Source organism: Bombina bombina, chromosome 1 (genome assembly GCF_027579735.1).
Source record: "Bombina bombina isolate aBomBom1 chromosome 1, aBomBom1.pri, whole genome shotgun sequence".
Classification (NCBI taxonomy): Eukaryota; Metazoa; Chordata; class Amphibia; order Anura; family Bombinatoridae; genus Bombina; species Bombina bombina.
In genome coordinates this window covers 978,513,893-978,539,093 of record NC_069499.1, presented here as the reverse complement: position 1 = coordinate 978,539,093, position 25,201 = coordinate 978,513,893, and the positions used below count along the sequence as shown (strand labels likewise).

The 25,201-nt window shown below is 42.4% G+C and overlaps 1 protein-coding gene across 1 annotated transcript in view; it reads right to left on the bottom strand.

Annotated features, from left to right (window-relative positions):
- SLCO4A1 (solute carrier organic anion transporter family member 4A1) overlaps nt 1-25,201 on the bottom strand; it is a 402,251-nt gene that overhangs the window by 36,628 nt on the left and 340,422 nt on the right. The window contains exon 10 of the mRNA XM_053716065.1: nt 11,576-11,748. Within this exon, the coding sequence (XP_053572040.1) occupies nt 11,576-11,748 (173 nt within the window). The remainder of the gene's footprint in view (nt 1-11,575; nt 11,749-25,201) is intronic.

Here is a 25,201-nt window from a genome sequence, read left to right as displayed (position 1 = left end):
AGAAAACCCTCTCTGCAACAAGGTAACTTCCATGGAGGAGAAGATGACATCCTCACTAGATCCATGAACTACGTCCTTCGCGGCCGCGATGGATCAATCAGTATTACTGACGCCTGCTCCTGCTTGATGCGGGCCACTACCCGAGGAAGGAGTGTAATGGCGGAAAAAGGTAGATTAGACTGAACCTCCAAGGCACTGCTAATGCATCTATTAGCTCCGCCTGAGGATCCCTGGACCCGCGATCCATATCTGAGTAGCTTGGTATTGAGACGAGACGCCATGAGATCTATCTCCAGCGCCCCCCCAATGTTGCATATCTCCGCAAACACTACCGGATGGAGAGACAATTCCCCCGGATTAAAAGATTGTCTGCTGAGAAAGTCCCCTCCCAGTTGTCCACACCCAGAATGTGGATTGCTGACAGCGAACAGCTGTGGGGCCCTGCCCACTCCAGAATCCAAGATACTTCCCTCACTGCTAGGGAGCTTCTTTTCCCCTCCTGATGGTTGATGTAAGCCACCAAGGTTATATTTTCTGATTGGAAACTGATAAACCGGGACGAACCCAGAAGAGGCCAGGCCTTTAGAGCATTGTAGATTGCTCGAAGTTCCAGAATGTTGATCGGGAGGGAACGTTCCCCCTGAGACCACAGGCCTTGTGCCTTCTTGGCACCCCAAACAGCTCCCATCCTGAGAGACTCGCGTCCATAGTCACAAACTCCCAGGATGGTCTAAGAAAGGATGTCCCTCGGGACACATGATCTGGACAGAGCCACCAAGAGAGCGATTCTCTCGACAGGCTGTCCAGGGAAATCTGTTGAGACAGATACGAATGATCGCTGCTCCACTGCCTCAGTATGCACAGCTGTAATGGTCTGAGACGAAACCTGGCAAAAAGAATTATGTCCATGCTGGACACCATGAGACCAATTACCTCCATACACTGAGCCACAGATGGCCTTAAGAAGGTCCGGAGGGCAAGACATGTCGAAGCTAGCTTGCAACGTCTCTGGTTGGTTAGAAATATCCTCATGGATATCGAGTCTATTATAGTACCCAGGAATTCTACCCTGGTGCTTGGAATAAGATAACTCTTTTCTAAGTTTATCTTCCATCCATGAGATCGAAGAGAGAGAAGAGATACCGAATGGTCCTCCGCTAGATGAAAGGATGGTGCTTGTAGGGAGCTACCACTATACCTTGGGTTCTTCCGACGGCCAGGAGATCCCCTAGAACCTTTGTAAAGATTATTGGAGCAGTAGCTAGACCAAACGGAAGTGCAATGAACTGGAAGTGCTAATCCAGGAACGCAAACCATAGGAACTGGAAGTGGTCCCTGTGGATTGGAACATGAAGGTAGGCATCCTTTAGATCTATAGTGGTCATGAACTGTCCTTCCTGAAATAGAGGAAGGATGGACCTTATTGTCTCCATCTTGAACGAGGGGACATTTAGAGACTTGTTTCAGCACTTTAGGTCCAGAATCGAGTGGAAATTTCCCTCCTTCTTTGGGACCACAAACAGGTTTGAGTAGTATCCAAAACCTCTTTCTGCGATAGGAACCGGAATAATGACCCCTAAGGAGGACAGATCCCATACACACTCAAGAAAGGCTTTCTTTTTTCTGGTTTTGAAAACAGGCTTGAGAGGAGAAATCTGCCCTTGGGTGGATAAGATTTGAAACCTATCTTGTATCCCTGAGCTATGACCTCCAGGACCCATGGATCCTGCATGTCACTGAACCAAGCGTCTGAAAACATCAACAGTCTGCCCCCTACACGATCCGGCACCGGATCGAGGGCCGCCCCTTCATGCCAACTTGTTCTCAGCAGGATTCTTATTCTGCTTGGATTTATTCCAGGACTGAGCTGGCTTCCAGGTGCTCTTGGTTTGCTCGGGCTTAGAGGAGGACTGCTGACATTAGGACTTTTCAGAATGAAAGGAACGAAAATTCGATCCCTTAGATTTGTTCTTTTTATCCTGCGGTAGGAAGGCGCCTTTCCCCCTGTGATCGTAGAGATAATGGAGTCCAGGCCTGGACCAAATAAAATATTTCCCTTAAAGGGGAGGGAAAGTAGTCTAGACTTAGAAGTCATGTCCGCAGACCAGGACTTCAGACAGAGTGCCCGAAAGCTCTGAACTGAGAAACCAGAGACCTTAGCATTTAGGCGAATAATCTGCATGCTTGCATCACAGATAAAGGAATTAGCAATTTTCAATGCTTTAATTCTTTCTTGGATAACATCAAGGGGACCCTCCACCTCCATCAAATCCGCTAAGGAGTCACACCAGTAGGCCGTAGCTCCAGCAACCGAGGCAACAGCCGCTGCTGGTTGAAATAAGTATCCCGTATGCTGAAACATTTTCCTGAGAAAAGTTTCCATCTTCATATCCATTGGCTCTCTGAAAGACAAGCTATCCTCAAGAGGGATAGTAGTACGCTTAGCTAACGTGGAGAAAGCGCCATCCACCTTAGGGACGGAATCCCACAACTCTAGCTGAGAGTCCGGGACCGGGAATAATTTTTTAAAGGCAGACGAAGGGGAAAAGGAAGAGCCAATTCTATCCCACTCGTTCTTAATAATGTTCGCCATTTTTACAGGTACAGGAAAAGTTAGCGGCACTACCCTGTCCTCGTATACTCTGTCTAATTTAGGGATCAAAGGTTCATCAGGCAGCTTGGCCTCTTGAACCTCTAATGTCGACAGAACCTCCTTTAGAAGAAAACGTAAATATTCAATTTTAAATCTAAAGGCTGGCTCCTCCGCAGCCGGAGGCCTAGAGGTAGCAGACTCCGATCCAGAAAATCACCCTATAAAGACTCAGAGTGTGACCCATCCAGGGATACTTGAAAGGCAGACAAGTGTAATAAATCACTGGATGTCCCCTAGACCGGAGAGATATGTTTAATCTTTCGCTTGCGCTTGGCAGGGTGAGGTAAAGCACTAAGAGCCTCAGACAACTCCGTTTTTAATTGCGCGGTAAAGTCCAATGGTAAAAGGCTCCCTCTAGACGGAGAATCAGGCGTGCTACAGGAAGCTGCATGTGGCGATGGTGATGACTGATGGGTATGCACCTCACGGGACGGCGAGTCCTCAGATGTGGACGGCTCAGTAGTACTAAAGAGGTTAACCTTCTTAGACATAATAACCTTGTTGATGCATATTGAACATAGTTGAGAGGGCGGTCATACCAAGGCCTCCTCACAAAATAGAGAGGTATTACTATTAGGAATAGAGGGAGTACCCTCAAGCATATCAGAGTCCTCCGTAGCTTGTGCTAACAACAGTAGGACACAGAATAAATGAACTTTTTATTTCTCACAAAACAGCACCTTCATACTCCCAATGACTGGGGCACTCACCACCTCCTAGACCCAGGCAAACAGAGAAACAAGTGTCTTCTCCGACAGCTAGTTCGGTCAGGAAAGAGAAAACGAAAGTGTGACCACACCCGGTCACATGGTGTACAAGGCATTACTATGAGAAAAAGCGTGTTAAGCGTTCAAAGTGAAAGTAAAAAACAAAATTTATGCTTACCTGATAAATTCATTTCTCCTGTAGTGTGGTCAGTCCACGGGTCATCATTACTTCTGGGATATTATCTCCTCCCCTACAGGAAGTGCAAGAGGATTCACCCAGCAGAGCTGCTATATAGCTCCTCCCCTCTACGTCACCTCCAGTCATTCGACCAAAGGACCAACGAGAAAGGAGAAGCCCTAGGGTGTAGTGGTGACTGGAGTATAATCCAAAAATTTTTTAAGCCTGCCATAAAAAACAGGGCGGGCCGTGGACTGACCACACTACAGGAGAAATGAATTTATCAGGTAAGCATAAATTTTGTTTTCTCCTGTTAAGTGTGGTCAGTCCACGGGTCATCATTACTTCTAGGATACCAATACCAAAGCAAAGGTACACGGATGACGGGAGGGACAGGCAGGCTCTTTATACGGAGGGAACCACTGCCTGAAGAACCTTTCTCCCAAAAACAGCCTCCGAAGAAGCAAAAGTGTCAAATTTGTAAAATTTGGAAAAAGTATGAAGAGAAGACCAAGTTGCAGCCTTGCAAATCTGTTCAACAGAAGCCTCATTCTTAAAGGCCCAAGTGGAAGCCACAGCTCTAGTAGAATGAGCTGTAATTCTTTCAGGAGGCTGCTGTCCAGCAGTCTCATAGGCTAATCGTATTATGCTACGAAGCCAAAAAGAGAGAGAGGTAGCCGAAGCTTTTTGACCTCTCCTCTGACCAGAATAAACGACAAACAGGGAAGACGTTTGACGAAAAACCTTAGTTGCCTGTAGATAAAATTTCAGGGCACGGACTACATCTAGATTGTGTAGCAGACGATCCTTCTTCGAGGAAGGATTAGGACACAAAGATGTAACAACAATCTCTTGATTGATATTCCTGTTAGTGACCACCTTAGGTAGGAACCCAGGTTTAGTACGCAGAACTACCTTGTCTGAATGAAAAATCAGATAAGGAGAATCACAATGTAAGGCAGATAACTCAGAAACTCTTCGAGCCGAGGAAATAGCCATTAAAAACAGAACTTTCCAAGATAACAACTTGATATCAATGGAATGAAGGGGTTCAAACGGAACACCCTGTAAAACATTAAGAACTAAGTTCAAACTCCATGGAGGAGCAACAGTTTTAAACACAGGCTTGATCCTAGCTAAAGCCTGACAAAAAGCTTGAACGTCCGGAACTTCTGACAGACGTTTGTGTAAAAGAATGGACAGAGCTGAAATCTGTCCCTTTAAAGAACTAGCAGATAACCCCTTTTCTAAACCTTCTTGTAGAAAAGACAATATCCTTGGAATCCTAACCTTACTCCATGAGTAACTCTTGGATTCGCACCAATATAAGTATTTACGCCATATTTTATGGTAAATCCTTCTGGTAACAGGCTTCCTAGCCTGTATTAAGGTATCAATAACTGGCTCAGAAAAACCACGTTTTGATAAAATCAAGCGTTCAATTTCCAAGCAGTCAGCTTCAGAGAAGTTAGATTTTGATGTTTGAATGGACCCTGGATCAGAAGGTCCTGTTTCAGAGGTAGAGACCAAGGCGGACAGGATGACATGTCCACTAGATCTGCATACCAAGTCCTGCGTGGCCATGCAGGTGCTATTAGAATCACTGATGCTCTCTCCTGTTTGATTCTGGCAATCAATCGAGGAAGCATCGGGAAGGGTGGAAACACATAAGCCATCCCGAAGGTCCAAGGTGCTGTCAAAGCATCTATCAGAACCGCTCCCGGATCCCTGGATCTGGACCCGTAGCGAGGAAGCTTGGCGTTCTGACGAGACGCCATGAGATCTATCTCTGGTTTGCCCCAACGTCGAAGTATCTGGGCAAAGACCTCCGGATGAAGTTCCCACTCCCCCGGATGAAAAGTCTGACGACTTAAGAAATCCGCCTCCCAGTTCTCCACTCCCGGGATGTGGATTGCAGACAGGTGGCAAGAGTGAGACTCTGCCCAGCGAATTATCTTTGATACTTCCATCATTGCTAGGGAGCTTCTTGTCCCTCCCTGATGGTTGATGTAAGCTACAGTCGTGATGTTGTCCGACTGAAACCTGATGAACCCCCGAGTTGTTAACTGGGGCCAAGCCAGAAGGGCATTGAGAACTGCTCTCAATTCCAGAATGTTTATTGGAAGGAGACTCTCCTCCTGATTCCATAGTCCCTGAGCCTTCAGAGAATTCCAGACAGCACCCCAACCTAGAAGGCTGGCGTCTGTTGTTACAATTGTCCAGTCTGGCCTGCTGAATGGCATTCCCCTGGACAGGTGTGGCCGATAAAGCCACCATAGAAGAGAATTTCTGGTCTCTTGATTCAGATTCAGAGTGGGGGACAAATCTGAGTAATCCCCATTCCACTGACTTAGCATGCACAATTGCAGCGGTCTGAGATGTAGGCGTGCAAAAGGTACTATGTCCATTGCCGCTACCATTAAGCCGATCACCTCCATGCATTGAGCTACTGACGGGAGTTGAATGGAATGAAGGACCCGGCATGCATTTTGAAGCTTTGTTAACCTGTCTTCTGTCAGGTAAATCTTCATTTCTACAGAATCTATCAGAGTCCCCAAGAAGGGGACTCTTGTGAGTGGAAAGAGAGAACTCTTCTTTTCGTTCACCTTCCATCCATGCGATCTTAGAAATGCCAGTACTAACTCTGTATGAGACTTGGCAGTTTGAAAGCTTGAAGCTTGTATCAGAATGTCGTCTAGGTACGGAGCTACCGAAATTCCTCGCGGTCTTAGTACCGCCAGAAGAGTACCCAGAACCTTTGTGAAGATTCTTGGAGCTGTAGCCAATCCGAATGGAAGAGCTGCAAACTGGTAATGCCTGTCTAGAAAGGCAAACCTTAGATACCGGTAATGATTTCTGTGAATCGGTATGTGAAGGTAAGCATCCTTTAAATCCACTGTGGTCATGTACTGACCCTCTTGGATCATGGGCAAAATTGTTCGAATCGTTTCCATCTTGAACGATGGAACTCTTAGGAATTTGTTTAGGATCTTTAAATCCAAGATTGGCCTGAAAGTTCCCTCTTTTTTGGGAACTACAAACAGATTTGAGTAAAACCCTTGTCCTTGTTCCGACCGCGGAACTGGATGGATCACTCCCATTAATAAAAGATCTTGTACGCAGCGTAGGAACGCTTCTTTCTTTATTTGGTTTGTTGACAACCTTGACAGATGAAATCTCCCTCTTGGGGGAGAGGATTTGAAGTCCAGAAGGTATCCCTGAGATATGATCTCTAACGCCCAGGGATCCTGAACATCTCTTGCCCAAGCCTGGGCGAAGAGAGAAAGTCTGCCCCCTACTAGATCCGGTCCCGGATCGGGGGCCCTCGATTCATGCTGTCTTAGGGGCAGCAGCAGGTTTCCTGGCCTGCTTGCCCTTGTTCCAGGACTGGTTAGGTTTCCAGCCTTGTCTGTAGCGAGCAACAGCTCCTTCCTGTTTTGGTGCAGAGGAAGTTGATGCTGTTCCTGCTTTAAAATTACGAAAGGAACGAAAATTAGACTGTCTAGCCCTAGGTTTGGCTTTGTCCTGAGGCAGGGCATGGCCTTTACCTCCTGTAATGTCAGCGATAATCTCCTTCAAACCGGGCCCGAATAAGGTCTGCCCTTTGAAAGGTATATTAAGCAATTTAGATTTAGAAGTAACATCAGCTGACCAGGATTTTAGCCACAGCGCTCTGCGTGCCTGAATGGCAAATCCGGAATTCTTAGCCGTAAGTTTAGTTAAATGTACTACGGCATCTGAAATAAATGAGTTAGCTAACTTAAGGGTTCTAAGTTTGAGTGTAATCTCATCTAGTGTAGATGATTCAAGTGTCTCTTCCAGAGACAGAAACCAAAATGCTGCTGCAGGAGTGACAGGCGCAATACATGCAAGAGGTTGCAATATAAAACCTTGTTGAACAAACATTTTCTTAAGGTAACCCTCTAATTTTTTATCCATTGGATCTGAAAAGGCACAGCTATCCTCCACCGGGATAGTGGTACGCTTAGCCAAAGTAGAAACTGCTCCCTCCACCTTAGGGACCGTTTGCCATAAGTCCCGTGTGGTGGCGTCTATTGGAAACATTTTTCTAAATATCGGAGGAGGTGAGAACGGCACACCGGGCCTATCCCACTCCTTAGTAACAATTTCAGTAAGTCTCTTAGGTATAGGGAAAACATCAGTACTCGCCGGTACCGCAAAATATTTATCCAACCTACACATTTTCTCTGGTATTGCAACTGTGTTACAATCATTCAGAGCCGCTAACACCTCCCCTAGTAATACACGGAGGTTTTCCAGCTTAAATTTAAAATTTGAAATATCTGAATCCAATCTGTTTGGATCAGAACCGTCACCCACAGAATGAAGTTCTCCGTCCTCATGTTCTGCCGCCTGTGACGCAGTGTCTGACATGGCCCTAATATTATCAGCGCACTCTGTTCTCACCCCATAGTGATCACGCTTGCCTCTAAGTTCTGGTAATTTAGCCAAAACTTCAGTCATAACAGTAGCCATATCCTGTAATGTGATTTGAAATGGCCGCCCAGATGTACTCAGCGCTACAATATCACGCACCTCCCGAGCGGGAGATGCAGGTACTGACACGTGAGGCGAGTTAGTCGGCATAACTCTCCCCTCGTTGTCTGGTGAAATATGTTCAATTTGTACAGATTGACTTTTATTTAAAGTAGCATCAATACAGTTAGTACATAAATTTCTATTGGGCTCCACTTTGGCATTAGCACATATAGCACATGTATCTTCCTCTGAATCAGACATGTTTAACACACTAGCAATTAACTAGCAACTTGGAAATGCTTTTTCAAGTAATTTACAATAATATGAAAACGAACTGTGCCTATAAGAAGTACAGAAAAAATTATGACAGTTGAAAATAATTAAGTTATAGCATCAAATCTTTGTAAGAAATATACAATTTTAGCAAAGGATTGTTCCCATTAGCAAAGGATAACTAACCCTGGCAGCAGAAAAAATACACAAATAAACGTTTTTTATCACAGTCAACTACACTCTTCACAGCTCTGCTGTGATGATTACCTCCCTCAAAAAAGGCTTTGGAGATCCCTGAGTTCTGTAGAGATGAACCGGATCATGCAGGAAGAAAATGAACCTCTGACTGAGTTTTTTGATGCGTAGTAAAAGCGCCAAAAATGGCCCCTCCCCCTCACACATAACAGTGAGAGAGATCAGTGAACTGCTTTAAATTAAACAAAACTATTGCCAAGTGGAAAAAATAGTTCCCAAAACATTTTTTCACCCAGTACCTCAGAGAAATAAACGTTTTTACATGCCAGCAAAAAAACGTTTAACCTCAATAAATTAATTGTTATTTAAAACCTATTGCAAGTCCCTGCAAATTAGGTTAAGTCTATGCATACAGTATAAATCCAGTGAAGTACCATTCCCCAGAATACTGAAGTGTAAAATATACATACATGACAGCCTGATACCAGCTACATCTACTGCATTTAAGGCTGAGTTTACATTATAACGGTATGGCAGGATTTTCTCATCAATTCCATGTCAGAAAATAACAAACTGCTACATACCTCTTTGCAGATTAATCTGCCCGCTGTCCCCTGATCTGAAGTTTACCTCTCCTCAGATGGCCGAGAAACAGCAATATGATCTTAACTACTCCGGCTAAAATCATAGAAAAAACTCAGGTAGATTCTTCTTCAAATTCTACCAGAGAATAAATAACACACTCCGGTGCTATTATAAAATAACAAACTTTTGATTGAAGGTAATAAACTAATTAAATCACCACAGTCCTCTCACACATCCTATCTATTCGTTGGGTGCAAGAGAATGACTGGAGGTGACGTAGAGGGGAGGAGCTATATAGCAGCTCTGCTGGGTGAATCCTCTTGCACTTCCTGTAGGGGAGGAGATAATATCCCAGAAGTAATGATGACCCGTGGACTGACCACACTTAACAGGAGAAACCTGTATGTTCCGTTACCGCATAACAACAGTCTCTGAGCCAAAAAGATCACACATAAAGCAGCATAAAATCAAAGTATTACATTTGATAACCTCCCTCCAGAGATAATAACCCATAATTCTATTAAGATAAAGGGCGCTACACTGTATCTTACACTGATCTTACCAGAATCCGTGCTGTGGAACAGAAACACAGCCTCTCAAGTGTGAAAGTCTTGTAGCATCGCTCCTGACATGGACTTGAGTAAAGAAAAAGCAGACAGTGAAACTCGTCAACACTGGTTGCTTAAGGAGCTGTTAGCAGGCAGTCTGGATGGGTTTGCAGGAAGACTCTCCCTGCATCTCCAGAATCTAACTTCATCAATGCTCTCACTGAGAGGCTGACAAGACTACTTGAAACTCCAGTCCCGTATTGAAGGGCAGATACCCCTAAGGAACTACTCCAAAATCTTCTGACTCTTCTCTGCCATCCTCCTGTGATGAAAGGCAAAGAATGACTGGGGGATATGGGAAGTGGGAGAGGTATTTAAGCCTTTAGTTGGGGTGTCTTTGCCTCCTGCTGGTGGCAAGGTTCAGTATTTCCCAACAGTAAGGACTGAAGCCGTGGACTCTCCTTGTATTAAGAAGGAAAATAGCAATACTGCAGTAATGGCTAAAGAAAAGCTATGTAAACAAAACATGTCAGAAACAAATTAATCTTCCATTAAGGGGGTGGGAGAGAAGAAGAGCAGCCAGCAATTTGTAACAGGTGTTCCTGCATCGGTTTTAAATATAATGTACTTGTATCTGCTATTTGCATGAGTAAACTGTCCCTTTAAGTGCTAACTTTAGCAATCTCTGTCATTTGATAAGGGTCATTAAACAACTTGTCTTTCTGTAGTCTTGCAATAAATTAACATAAGACACAAGTTTGAAAATGGTTTGCATGCATTGAAGACCTCGTTTCTGCAAATGTTTTCAATTCTCAAACCCCACCTGCCACTTCCCTTGTATGGAAGAGCCAATTAGACTTGTTACTAGTAGCCATGATTATTATGTTAGGAAAATAACCACTGTGCAGTTCCTTGTCTGATAATAGCTGCTGAAGTCAATTAAAGGGACAGTTTACTCAAAAATTTTCTCCCCTTTAATTTGTTCCCAATGATCCACTTTACCTGCTGGAGTGTATTAAATTGTTTACAAGTAGCTCCTTTACCCTTATATTGGCATTTGAAATTGTTAATTTAGCATGTGGTATCCCCACCTATTCTGAAAGTTTGTGGCCGCGCGTACCAGCTATAGATAAGCTTTGTAAACACAGCCAGCAGAAGAAATTACACTCCAAGTGTGATAAAGCAGAGAGAAGGTAATACAATGTTGATTTTCCATTGTTCTCTCAAAGTATTGGTGATTGTTTTAAGAACAGATATAAGATAAAGAAGCAGGTATATGTGCACAATGTGATACAGTAATGAGATCTGATTATACCTACAAGCTCAACCTATTTTATTAGGCTGTGGCTTCAAAACACAAAATCAGAGCTTTAATATACAGAAATAAACCTTAAAAAGCTAATTTTCATACATTTTTTACTCTGCAGTTGGTAAAAAAAGCAATTGTAAACACATTAAGGGAAAAACTATTTTACAGTATACTGTCCCTTTAAGTATATATATGTGTTAGGCTTTTGAAGTCTGTTGTATGCTTATCTAGTTGTCAGAATTTGGAAAACGAAAGGTGGGTAAAATAAATAATACAAATATACTATGAAGCTGTTTAACTAAACACAATTAAACATTTTATATTACAAAGTGTTTGCTATGTAAATTCTTTGGGGACAACAATCTTACTATACTAGCAAGTCAGCTGAGTTTATGACTTGGGTGCTGTACGTCAGTTGAAAAAGATGACTTTAAAACATACTTGCATCTTGTGAATAGTTAATTGGAATTTTCTCCACGCTGATTATTTTAGCCAACTAAGCATAAGTCAGTGAAAAGCTGCACTGCTGTGACCCTAACGTATACATAACTAAATATATTTTATTTTTCTATGTACACCATTTTCAAATCACAATCAATTAAACATCATTGTTTTACATATTGTTACCTTAATGTGGCTGTTATAGCTGGAACACTGCACAGGAAGGTAAAGAAAATCTCTGAAAATATTAAAAGCAAAATGGTCGGCATTTTGTAACAGGAAGAGGAACATTTGCCTGCTACAGCGTATCCTCCTGAAGATGAATCATTCCGTGCAATACAGCTGCAGTTTTCATAAACCTGAAATATATAAAATGTATAGACCTTATTGTATATTAGCTAGCAACACCTTTTACTAGCAAATAACAAACACCACGGACTACAGTATTTTATAGGCAAATAACTTCATACTAACAGATGTATAAAATAAATCTGCAATTAACAGGGAAACTGTGTATGTTTCAGATTCTGTAGAGAGATCAAAAAGCAAATTCTGTAATCTGTAAATCAAATAGCTGGTTTAGGCAACTTGCAGCACTTTGAAAACCTAAGTTACAGATTATGCTTTTTGGCCTCTATAGTGAGTGTGGGATAAAACAGAGTTTTTTGCACACAAAAAAAGAGTTTTTTAAAGTCCCTTTAAGCAGTGTGTTTTGAAAGATCTGTATAAAATAATAAATGCTTTAAAATAATGTCAACAGTTCAGGGATAAATCACTTGAAAAAACAAGTGGAATTCATATATATTTCCTTTTCTGTAGCCATTAAGGAACGAATGTAGATAATATTGTGCTGTGAGCAACCAAATCACTTTGTGGATAAATATATGCATAATGTAGGCTTTTTAGATTCTCTAAAAGTGGAACAAGCACAATCTGGGCTTTAGTCTGCAGACAGTAAGGCAAGTCATGGTTATAATGTTAGAATACATTGTTTGGCAGTTGTTACCCGTTAATGCCTATTAGGGAAATATATGTAGCATGGTTAGCCTTAAGAAGTCTGCCGTGTGCATTTCAAGTTCTGAGAACTAGGACATTTTCTATTTTAAAAGCGAAGTTACATAATAAGTGACAAAAACAGAATTTATGTTTACCTGATAAATTACTTTCTCCAACGGTGTGTCCGGTCCACGGCGTCATCCTTACTTGTGGGATATTCTCTTCCCCAACAGGAAATGGCAAAGAGCCCAGCAAAGCTGGTCACATGATCCCTCCTAGGCTCCGCCTACCCCAGTCATTCGACCAACGTTAAGGAGGAATATTTGCATAGGAGAAACCATATGATACCGTGGTGACTGTAGTTAAAGAAAATAAATTATCAGACCTGATTAAAAAACCAGGGCGGGCCGTGGACCGGACACACCGTTGGAGAAAGTAATTTATCAGGTAAACATAAATTCTGTTTTCTCCAACATAGGTGTGTCCGGTCCACGGCGTCATCCTTACTTGTGGGAACCAATACCAAAGCTTTAGGACACGGATGATGGGAGGGAGCAAATCAGGTCACCTAGATGGAAGGCACCACGGCTTGCAAAACCTTTCTCCCAAAAATAGCCTCAGAAGAAGCAAAAGTATCAAACTTGTAAAATTTGGTAAAAGTGTGCAGTGAAGACCAAGTTGCTGCCCTACATATCTGATCAACAGAAGCCTCGTTCTTGAAGGCCCATGTGGAAGCCACAGCCCTAGTGGAATGAGCTGTGATTCTTTCGGGAGGCTGCCGTCCGGCAGTCTCGTAAGCCAATCTGATGATGCTTTTAATCCAAAAAGAGAGAGAGGCAGAAGTTGCTTTTTGACCTCTCCTTTTACCGGAATAAACAACAAACAAGGAAGATGTTTGTCTAAAATCCTTTGTAGCGTCTAAATAGAATTTTAGAGCGCGAACAACATCCAAATTGTGCAACAAACGTTCCTTCTTTGAAACTGGTTTCGGGCACAGAGAAGGTACGATAATCTCCTGGTTAATGTTTTTGTTAGAAACAACTTTTGGAAGAAAACCAGGTTTAGTACGTAAAACCACCTTATCTGCATGGAACACCAGATAAGGAGGAGAACACTGCAGAGCAGATAATTCTGAAACTCTTCTAGCAGAAGAAATTGCAACCAAAAACAAAACTTTCCAAGATAATAACTTAATATCAACGGAATGTAAGGGTTCAAACGGAACCCCCTGAAGAACTGAAAGAACTAAGTTGAGACTCCAAGGAGGAGTCAAAGGTTTGTAAACAGGCTTGATTCTAACCAGAGCCTGAACAAAGGCTTGAACATCTGGCACAGCTGCCAGCTTTTTGTGAAGTAACACAGACAAGGCAGAAATCTGTCCCTTCAGGGAACTTGCAGATAATCCTTTTTCCAATCCTTCTTGAAGGAAGGATAGAATCTTAGGAATCTTAACCTTGTCCCAAGGGAATCCTTTAGATTCACACCAACAGATATATTTTTTCCAAATTTTGTGGTAAATCTTTCTAGTTACAGGCTTTCTGGCCTGAACAAGAGTATCGATAACAGAATCTGAGAACCCTCGCTTCGATAAGATCAAGCGTTCAATCTCCAAGCAGTCAGCTGGAGTGAGACCAGATTCGGATGTTCGAACGGACCTTGAACAAGAAGGTCTCGTCTCAAAGGTAGCTTCCATGGTGGAGCCGATGACATATTCACCAGATCTGCATACCAAGTCCTGCGTGGCCACGCAGGAGCTATCAAGATCACCGACGCCCTCTCCTGATTGATCCTGGCTACCAGCCTGGGGATGAGAGGAAACGGCGGGAATACATAAGCTAGTTTGAAGGTCCAAGGTGCTACTAGTGCATCCACTAGAGCCGCCTTGGGATCCCTGGATCTGGACCCGTAGCAAGGAACTTTGAAGTTCTGACGAGAGGCCATCAGATCCATGTCTGGAATGCCCCACAGTTGAGTGATTTGGACAAAGATTTCCGGATGGAGTTCCCACTCCCCTGGATGCAATGTCTGACGACTCAGAAAATCCGCTTCCCAATTTTCCACTCCTGGGATGTGGATTGCAGACAGGTGGCAGGAGTGAGACTCCGCCCATTGAATGATTTTGGTCACTTCTTCCATCGCCAGGGAACTCCTTGTTCCCCCCTGATGGTTGATGTACGCAACAGTTGTCATGTTGTCTGATTGAAACCGTATGAACTTGGCCCTCGCTAGCTGAGGCCAAGCCTTGAGAGCATTGAATATCGCTCTCAGTTCCAGAATATTTATCGGTAGAAGAGATTCTTCCCGAGACCAAAGACCCTGAGCTCTCAGGGATCCCCAGACCGCGCCCCAGCCCATCAGACTGGCGTCGGTCGTGACAATGACCCACTCTGGTCTGCGGAAGGTCATCCCTTGTGACAGGTTGTCCAGGGACAGCCACCAACGGAGTGAGTCTCTGGTCCTCTGATTTACTTGTATCCTCGGAGACAAGTCTGTATAGTCCCCATTCCACTGACTGAGCATGCACAGTTGTAATGGTCTTAGATGAATGCGCGCAAAAGGAACTATGTCCATTGCCGCTACCATCAAACCTATCACTTCCATGCACTGTGCTATGGAAGGAAGAGGAACGGAATGAAGTATCCGACAAGAGTCTAGAAGTCTTGTTTTTCTGGCCTCTGTCAGAAAAATCCTCATTTCTAAGGAGTCTATTATTGTTCCCAAGAAGGGAACCCTTGTCGACGGAGATAGAGAACTCTTTTCCACGTTCACTTTCCATCCGTGAGATCGGAGAAAGGCCAGGACGATGTCCGTGTGAGCCTTTGCTTGAGGAAGGGACGACGCTTGAATCAGAATGTCGTCCAAGTAAGGTACTACAGCAATGCCCCTTGGTCTTAGCACAGCTAGAAGGGACCCTAGTACCTTTGTGAAAATCCTTGGAGCAGTGGCTAATCCGAAAGGAAGCGCCACGAACTGGTAATGCTTGTCCAGGAATGCGAACCTTAGGAACCGATGATGTTCCTTGTGGATAGGAATATGTAGATACGCATCCTTTAAATCCACCGTGGTCATGAATTGACCTTCCTGGATGGAAGGAAGAATTGTTCGAATGGTTTCCATCTTGAACGATGGAACCTTGAGAAACTTGTTTAAGATCTTGAGATCTAAGATTGGTCTGAACGTTCCCTCTTTTTTGGGAACTATGAACAGATTGGAGTAGAACCCCATCCCTTGTTCTCCTAATGGAACAGGATGAATCACTCCCATTGTTAACAGGTCTTCTACACAATGTAAGAATGCCTGTCTTTTTATGTGGTCTGAAGACAACTGAGACCTGTGGAACCTCCCCCTTGGGGGAAGCCCCTTGAATTCCAGAAGATAACCTTGGGAGACTATTTCCAGTGTCCAAGGATCCAGAACATCTCTTGCCCAAGCCTGAGCGAAGAGAGAGAGTCTGCCCCCCACCAGATCCGGTCCCGGATCGGGGGCCAACAATTCATGCTGTCTTGGTAGCAGTGGCAGGTTTCTTGGCCTGCTTTCCCTTGTTCCAGCCTTGCATTGGTCTCCAAGCTTGCTTGGCTTGAGAAGTATTACCCTCTTGCTTAGAGGACGTAGCACTTTGGGCTGGTCCGTTTCTACGAAAGGGACGAAAATTAGGTTTATTTTTGGCCTTGAAAGGCCGATCCTGAGGAAGGGCATGGCCCTTACCCCCAGTGATATCAGAGATAATCTCTTTCAAGTCAGGGCCAAACAGCGTTTTCCCCTTGAAAGGAATGTTAAGTAGCTTGTTCTTGGAAGACGCATCAGCTGACCAAGATTTCAACCAAAGCGCTCTGTGCGCCACAATAGCAAACCCAGAATTCTTAGCCGCTAACCTAGCCAATTGCAAAGTGGCGTCTAGGGTGAAAGAATTAGCCAATTTGAGAGCATTGATTCTGTCCATAATCTCCTCATAAGGAGGAGAATCACTATCGACCGCCTTTACCAGCTCATCGAACCAGAAACATGCGGCTGTAGCGACAGGGACAATGCATGAAATTGGTTGTAGAAGGTAACCCTGCTGAACAAACATTTTTTTAAGTAAACCTTCTAATTTTTTATCCATAGGATCTTTGAAAGCACAACTATCTTCTATGGGTATAGTGGTGCGTTTGTTTAAAGTGGAAACCGCTCCCTCGACCTTGGGGACTGTCTGCCATAAGTCCTTTCTGGGGTCGACCATAGGAAACAATTTTTTAAATATGGGGGGAGGGACGAAAGGAATACCGGGCCTTTCCCATTCTTTATTTACAATGTCCGCCACCCGCTTGGGTATAGGAAAATCTTCTGGGAGCCCCGGGACCTCTAGGAACTTGTCCATTTTACATAGCTTCTCTGGGATGACCAAATTGCGAAAAAATATGAAGGAATTGTTCAAAATTCACCAAAATTTCACCACAGTGTCTTAAAGCCTTAAAAGTATTGCACACCAAATTTGGAAGCTTTAACCCTTAAAATAACGGAACCGGAGCCGTTTTTAACTTTAACCCCTTTACCGTCCCTGGTATCTGCTTTGCTGAGACCCAACCAAGCCCAAAGGGGAATACGATACCAAATGACGCCTTCAGAAAGTCTTTTCTATGTATCAGAGCTCCTCACACATGCGACTGCATGCCATGCCTCTCAAAAACAAGTGCGCAACACCGGCGCGAAAATGAGGCTCTGCCTATGATTTGGGAAAGCCCCTAAAGAATAAGGTGTCTAAAAAAGTGCCTGCCGATATAATCTTATCAAAATACCCAGATTAAATGATTCCTCAAGGCTAAATATGTGTTAATAATGAATCGATTTAGCCCAGAAAAAGTCTACAGTCTTAATAAGCCCTTGTGAAGCCCTTATTTACTATCTTAATAAACATGGCTTACCGGATCCCATAGGGAAAATGACAGCTTCCAGCATTACATCGTCTTGTTAGAATGTGTCATGCCTCAAGCAGCAAGAGACTGCTCACTGTTCCCCCAACTGAAGTTAATTCCTCTCAACAGTCCTGTGTGGAACAGCCATGGATTTTAGTAACGGTTGCTAAAATCATTTTCCTCATACAAACAGAAATCTTCATCTCTTTTCTGTTTCTGAGTAAATAGTACATACCAGCACTATTTTAAAATAACAAACTCTTGATTGAATAATAAAAACTACAGTTAAACACTAAAAAACTCTAAGCCATCTCCGTGGAGATGTTGCCTGTACAACGGCAAAGAGAATGACTGGGGTAGGCGGAGCCTAGGAGGGATCATGTGACCAGCTTTGCTGGGCTCTTTGCCATTTCCTGTTGGGGAAGAGAATATCCCACAAGTAAGGATGACGCCGTGGACCGGACACACCTATGTTGGAGAAATAATTAATAAAATTATACTGCAAAGTTGTTTCATTATGCATAACTAAATATTTTATATAAAAAAACCAAAGGTGTTAACTGTTCCTAAAATTTCATCTCGTATTTTAGTACACGTTAATTGAACATACTTTAGTATGGTTTCTGAAAGCACGAGGGGGGGTTCATCACAATTAAAAAAAAAATCATGGTACTGTTTATCTAATGAACAAGTTCTGCTATCTTCTCTGTGGTGTAAAATCAAATATAAATATTTATGGGAATGTTTGTATTATTGAACATGAGATATTTTACAGCTGTAAAACAAACAATGGCATTAAAAGCATTACAACATTTTTATCTATGCACAGCAGGTATCAACAATTAAATGGACCCAGGTCAAAAATAAACTTTCATGATTCAGAAAGAGAACACAATTTTAAGAAGCTTTCCAATTTACTTCAATTATCAAATTTTGCAGTCTTTTTATATAAACATTTTTGAGACACCAGCTCCTACTGAACATGCACACAAGCCCACAGGGTATATGTTTACTAGTGTGTGATTGGCTGATGTATGCCACATGATATGGGGGGGGGCCTGGAAAATGGGAGAACAAATTAATTTGCCAGAAAAAAAAATCTACTGCTTTTGTGAAATTCAGAGTGTTATTGCATTGTCTTTTTATTATGCACTTGTTAATTGTGCAATTCAACTGTATTTAGTGGTCCTTTAAGCCCAGAACTACCAAGAATCTTCATACAAATAAATGTTTTACAATTATATAGAAGAAACATAAATGGGGGTGCCACATAGCATATCCTGTGGAATGATGTAACCCCCAACACAAAACTCCCCTTTTTGTTTTTCTTCTAGGAGGCTTCATTTAAAGCCTGTTGTGGAGTGAGGCAACTGGGCACCTGTGGTTTAAGACTGTGGGGCTTTCAAAAGGGAATCCAGTGCTTGTGATCTACAAAGTGGGACACCTTTGAGAGGACTGTAGATGCCTTTATTGACATGTTTATATGGTCTGTAATTTATGTATTGTTCTGCTCCGTGAGTTGCATCTAATTTTTGTTAAAGGGACATGAAACCCAGTTTTCTTTAAAGGAGTGAGATAGAATATACAATGTTAAACAACTTCCCAATTTACTTATATTATCAAATCTGCGTCATTCCCTTGATATCTTTTAAAGGAGCAGCAATGCACTACTGAGAGCTAGCTGAACACATTTAGTGAGCCAATCACAATAGACAAATGTGTGCAAAGCACCAATAACCAGCAACCTCCCACTATATTATTTTTTAACAATGGATACCAAGAGGACAAAGTACATTTGAAAATAAAAGTGAATTTTAAAATAATACGCTCTATCTGAATCATGCAAGTTTGACTTTCCTATCCCTGTTAAGTGTGCCTTCCTTTTATCGATTAATGGATACTAGAGAGGATTCAGTGATTTATTTACTTATATTTTGGTTTACAATTATTTAACCATAATTTTTCTAAGCATCATTTGCATTATTTTGAAACTTAGTGACATACTACTTGAAAGGCCTCTTGAGTATGTATCTATTTTGGTGTGGCCAGTTAGAGGCAGCTGTAAGTGAGCTCCTGCACTAATCAAACAATCACTGTGTAGAATATTCCAGGGTCAGTAGTTAAAATACAGGAAAAGTAGGAATAATAATAATAATAATATTAATAATAAAAGTACACTTTTAACTACACACAAATACATGTTTTGGGAAAATGTTGAGATTTCTAGTCTTGTTTGTAGTATCCCTTATTTATGGCCAGATGATGTAGATAACCAGATTATTCAGGTTCCAAATTGGACAATGGTTGCTATATACCTGGCAATAATTTATTAATGTAATTAAAAAGCATTTAATAAAAGGTAATTGCATTTCAAGCATCTGCAGGAAGAATCTTCCAAATGGGCTTGCCTCTCTCTCTCCCAGTGGGAGCCGAATTCCTGCTACTGCCTCTTGTTCACATAGCTTTTCTATAGCCATTACTGCATTATTTACATTTTCAATATAGGTCAGACATCCTCAAACTTGGCCCTCCAGAGGTTTTGGAACTACATTTCCCATGATGCTCAGCCAGCTGATATGCTGGCTGAGCATCATGGGAAATGTAGTTCCAAAACCTCGGGAGGGCCAAGTTTGAGGATGTCTGATATAGGTGGTGGTTTCAACAGGTCCAAGCAGCTACTTCAAATAAAAAATAAAGGTAAATTAGCTATCTAGAAACATTTTTTTTACACTTCAGCAAATACAATTAATCATTGGGAACACATTAAAAGGCAGACCATTGTATAGAACAGTGTCCTTTTAAAGGTTTGCACCAGGACTTGAAGTGAGCACAAGGTACAGACAGAGTTAATATCAAGCTATATGAATAATTTCAGGTGTGTTACCATTTTGCCATCTCCTAGGTCTATATACATTTGTGAGTAGCCAGCATAACAGGCAGATTAATACATAACATTATCCGCTCCACATACTGGGTAGAATATCTCTTCAAACATATGAAGTCAGCAGAACAGAACATAGTCTATGTGAATCATGCACGTTTCATTTTGACTTTCCAATCCCTTTAAAGTTTCCCTTCCTTTTATCGATTAATACATCCTAGAGAGGATTCACTGATTTATTTACTGATATTTGTGTTTACAATTATTTAACCATAATTTTTTTGAGAAAAAGGTTCTTTAAGTACATAAAGAGCAAAGAATCTAAGAAAGACAATATAGGTATATTAAAATGCGTGGAGGGTAGCATGATTAACAGTGACAGGGAGAAGGCTGAGATACTAAACCAGTTTTTTTCTTCAGTATACACAAGAGAGGAGCCATTGGATTATACTTTGGAACAAAATAGAAAATGCCAGCCCATATCATTTACTGGGTTATGTATAGAGGACATCAGGAACAAATTGGATAATATTAAGGTAAATAAAACTCCAGGCCCAGATGGAATACACCCAAGGGTGTTAAGGGAATTTAGCACCGTTATAGACAAACCTCTACTCTTAATTTTTCAAGACTCATTATCCTCAGGCATGGTCCAGGATTGGCGTAAAGCTGATGTGGTGCCACTCTTCAAAAAGGGAAGTAGGGATGATCCAGGAAGCTATAGACCAGTTAGTCTGACATAATAGTGGGGAAGATATTTGAAGGGATTATAAGGGATTATATTGATGAGCATATTCGTGTAAACAAGATTATGTGTTCTAATCAGCATGGTTTTATGAGAAATAGATCATGTCAAACTAATCTAATTAGATTCTATGAGGAAGTAAGTAAAAATATAGATAAAGGGGAATCAGTTGATGTGATATACTTAGATTTTGCAAAGGCGTTTGATACAGTGCCACATGAGAGATTAATGCACACAATTAAGGGACTGGGAATAGCTGAAAATGTTAGCTCATGGATAAATAACTGGATAAAAGATAGGGAGCAACGAGTAGTAGTAAATGGATCATACTCCGATTCGATAAAGGTAATCAGTGGAGTCCCCCAGGGATCAGTTCTGGGTCCTATTCTTCTTTTATAAATGACTTGGAGCAAGGATTAAATGGCTACAACTTTATTTTTGCAGATGATACTAAATTAAGTAAAGTCATTAGATCAGCGCAGGATGAACTTTTGTTACAAAGGGACCTGCAAAAATTAGAAGTACGGGCAGATAAATGGAAAATGAGATTTAATACGGGAAAATGCAAGGTTCTACATTTTGGAAGTAAAAATAAGCAGGCAACATATTATTTAAATGGGACAAGACTTAGCCAAACACAGGAGGAAAGGGATTTGGGGGTAGTAATAGATAACAAGCTAAAGATAGGTGCACAATGCAGGGCAGCGGCTTTAAAGGCTAATAAGATACTAGCATGTATTAAAAGAGGCATTGATTCAAGGGAGGAAAGCATATTTCTGTCACTATATAAAGCCCTGGTAAGAACTCACCTTGAGTATGGAGTGCAGTTCTGGGGACTGATCGTAAAAAAAAGATATTGCAGAACTAGAAGGGCCACAAAGCTAATAAGGGGATTGGAGAATTTAACCTATGAAGAGAGGATAGCCAAACTGGGCCTGTTTTCTTTAGAAAAAAGGTGCTTAAGAGGTGACATGATTACTTTATATAAATATATTCAAGGCCCATATACAGAGATGGCAGAAGCTCTGTTTATACCAAGAAAATTTTGTGACCAGAGGTCACAATTTAAGGTTGGAGGAAAGGAGATTTAATCTCCTGCAATAGAAACGTTTTATCAAAGGAGGTAGTGAATACCAATACCCTAGATACATATAAAAAACTGAATTTATGCTTACCTGATAAATTACTTTCTCCAACGGTGTGTCCGGTCCACGGCGTCATCCATTACTTGTGGGAATATTCTCTTCCCCAACAGGAAATGGCAAAGAGCACAGCAAAAGCTGTCCATATAGCCCCTCCTCAGGCTCCACCCCCCAGTCATTCGACCGACGGTTAGGAGAAAAAAAGGAGAAACTATAGGGTGCCGTGGTGACTGTAGTGTATAGAGAAAAAAAATTGTTCAAACCTGATTAAAAACCAGGGCGGGCCGTGGACCGGACACACCGTTGGAGAAAGTAATTTATCAGGTAAGCATAAATTCTGTTTTCTCCAACATTGGTGTGTCCGGTCCACGGCGTCATCCATTACTTGTGGGAACCAATACCAAAGCTTTAGGACACGGATGAAGGGAGGGAGCAAATCAGGTTACCTAAACAGAAGGCACCACAGCTTGCAAAACCTTTCTCCCAAAAATAGCCTCCGAAGAAGCATAAGTATCAAATTTGTAGAATTTAGCAAAAGTGTGCAAGGAAGACCAAGTCGCTGCCTTACATATCTGATCAACAAAAGCCTCGTTCTTGAAGGCCCATGTGGAAGCCACAGCCCTAGTAGAGTGAGCTGTGATTCTTTCAGGAGGCTGCCGTCCGGCAGTCTCATAAGCCAATCGGATAATGCTTTTCAGCCAGAAAGAAAGAGATGTAGCAGTAGCTTTTTGTCCTCTCCTCTTACCAGAGTAAACAACAAACAAAGATGAGGTTTGTCTAAAATCCTTTGTTGCTTCTAAATAGAACTTTAAAGCACGGACTAAATCTAAATTGTGTAACAAACGTTCCTTCTTTGAAACTGGTTTCGGACACAGAGAAGGAACAACTATTTCCTGGTTAATATTCTTGTTGGAAACAACTTTTGGAAGAAAACCAGGCTTAGTACGCAAAACAACCTTATCTGAATGGAACACCAGATAGGGTGGATCACACTGCAAAGCAGATAATTCAGAAACTCTTCTAGCAGAAGAAATAGCAACCAAAAACAGAACTTTCCAAGATAGTAACTTGATATCTACGGAATGTAAAGGTTCAAACGGAACCCCTTGAAGAACTGAAATAACTAAATTTAGACTCCAAGGAGGAGTCATGGGTCTGTAGACAGGCTTGATTCTGACCAAAGCCTGTACAAAAGCTTGTACATCTGGCACAGTTGCCAGTCGTTTGTGTAACAAGACAGATAAAGCAGAAATCTGTCCCTTTAGAGAACTCGCTGACAACCCTTTATCCAAACCCTCTTGGAGAAAGGAAAGAATCTTAGGAATTTTAATTTTACTCCAGGAGAATCCCTTGGATTCACACCAACAGATATATTTTTTCCATATTTTATGGTAAATCTTTCTAGTCACAGGTTTTCTGGCTTGGACCAGAGTATCAATCACTGAATTTGAAAATCCACGCTTGGATAAAATCAAGCGTTCAATTTCCAAGCAGTCAGCTGCAGAGAAACTAGATTTGGATGTTCGAATGGACCTTGTACTAGAAGATCCTGTCTCAAAGGTAGCTTCCATGGTGGAGCCGATGACATATTCACCAGGTCTGCATACCAAGTCCTGCGTGGCCACGCAGGAGCTATCAGAATCACAGAGGCCTTCTCCTGTTTGATCCTGGCTACGAGCCTGGGAAGGAGAGGAAACGGTGGAAACACATAAGCTAGGTTGAACGACCAAGGCGCCACTAATGCATCCACTAGAGTCGCTTTGGGATCCCTGGATCTGGACCCGTAGCAAGGAACCTTGAAGTTCTGACGGGACGCCATCAGATCCATGTCTGGAATGCCCCATAATTGGGTTAACTGGGCAAAGACCTCCGGATGAAGTTCCCACTCCCCCAGATGGAAAGTCTGACGACTCAAATAATCCGCCTCCCAGTTGTCTACTCCTGGGATGTGAATTGCAGATAGGTGGCAGGAGTGATCCTCCGCCCATTTGATGATCTTGGATACCTCTCTCATCGCCAAGGAACTCTTTGTTCCTCCCTGATGGTTGATGTAAGCTACAGTCGTCATGTTGTCTGACTGGAATCTTATGAATCCGGCCTTCGCTAGTTGAGGCCAAGCCCGGAGCGCATTGAATATCGCACTCAGTTCCAAGATGTTTATCGGGAGAAGGGACTCTTCCCGAGACCATAGACCCTGAGCTTTCAGGGAGTCCCAGACCGCGCCCCAGCCTAATAGACTGGCGTCGGTCGTGACAATGACCCACTCTGGTCTGCGGAAACTCATTCCCTGAGACAGATGATCCTGAGTCAACCACCAACGGAGTGAGTCTCTGGTTACCTGGTCTACTTGAATCTGGGGAGACAAGTCTGCATAGTCCCCATTCCACTGATTGAGCATGCACAGTTGTAATGGTTTTAGATGAATTTGAGCAAAAGGAACTATGTCCATTGCTGCAACCATCAATCCTACTACTTCCATGCACTGAGCTATGGAAGGCTGCAGAATAGAGTGAAGAACTTGACAAGCGTTTAGAAGCTTTGACTTTCTGACCTCTGTCAGGAAGATCTTCATTTCTAAAGAATCTATTATTGTTCCCAAAAAGGGAACTCTTGTTGACGGAGACAGGGAACTCTTTTCTACGTTCACCTTCCACCCGTGAGATCTGAGAAAGGCTAGAACAATGTCTGTATGAGCCTTTGCCTTGGAAAGAGACGACGCTTGAATTAGAATGTCGTCTAGATAAGGTGCCACTGCAATGCCCCTCGGTCTTAGAACCGCTAGAAGGGACCCTAGCACCTTTGTGAAAATTCCGGGAGCAGTGGCTAAACCGAATGGAAGAGCCACGAACTGGTAATGTTTGTCCAGAAAGGCGAACCTTAGGAACTGATGATGATCTTTGTGGATAGGAATATGTAGGTACGCATCCTTTAAATCCACGGTAGTCATATATTGACCCTCCTGGATTGTAGGTAAAATTGTTCGAAAAATTGTTCGAATGGTTTCCATTTTGAACGATGGAACTCTGAGAAATTTGTTTAGAATTTTTAAATCCAGAATTGGTCTGAAAGTTCCCTCTTTTTTGGGAACTACAAACAGGTTTGAGTAAAACCCCTGACCTTGTTCCACAGTTGGAACTGAGTGTATCACTCCCATCT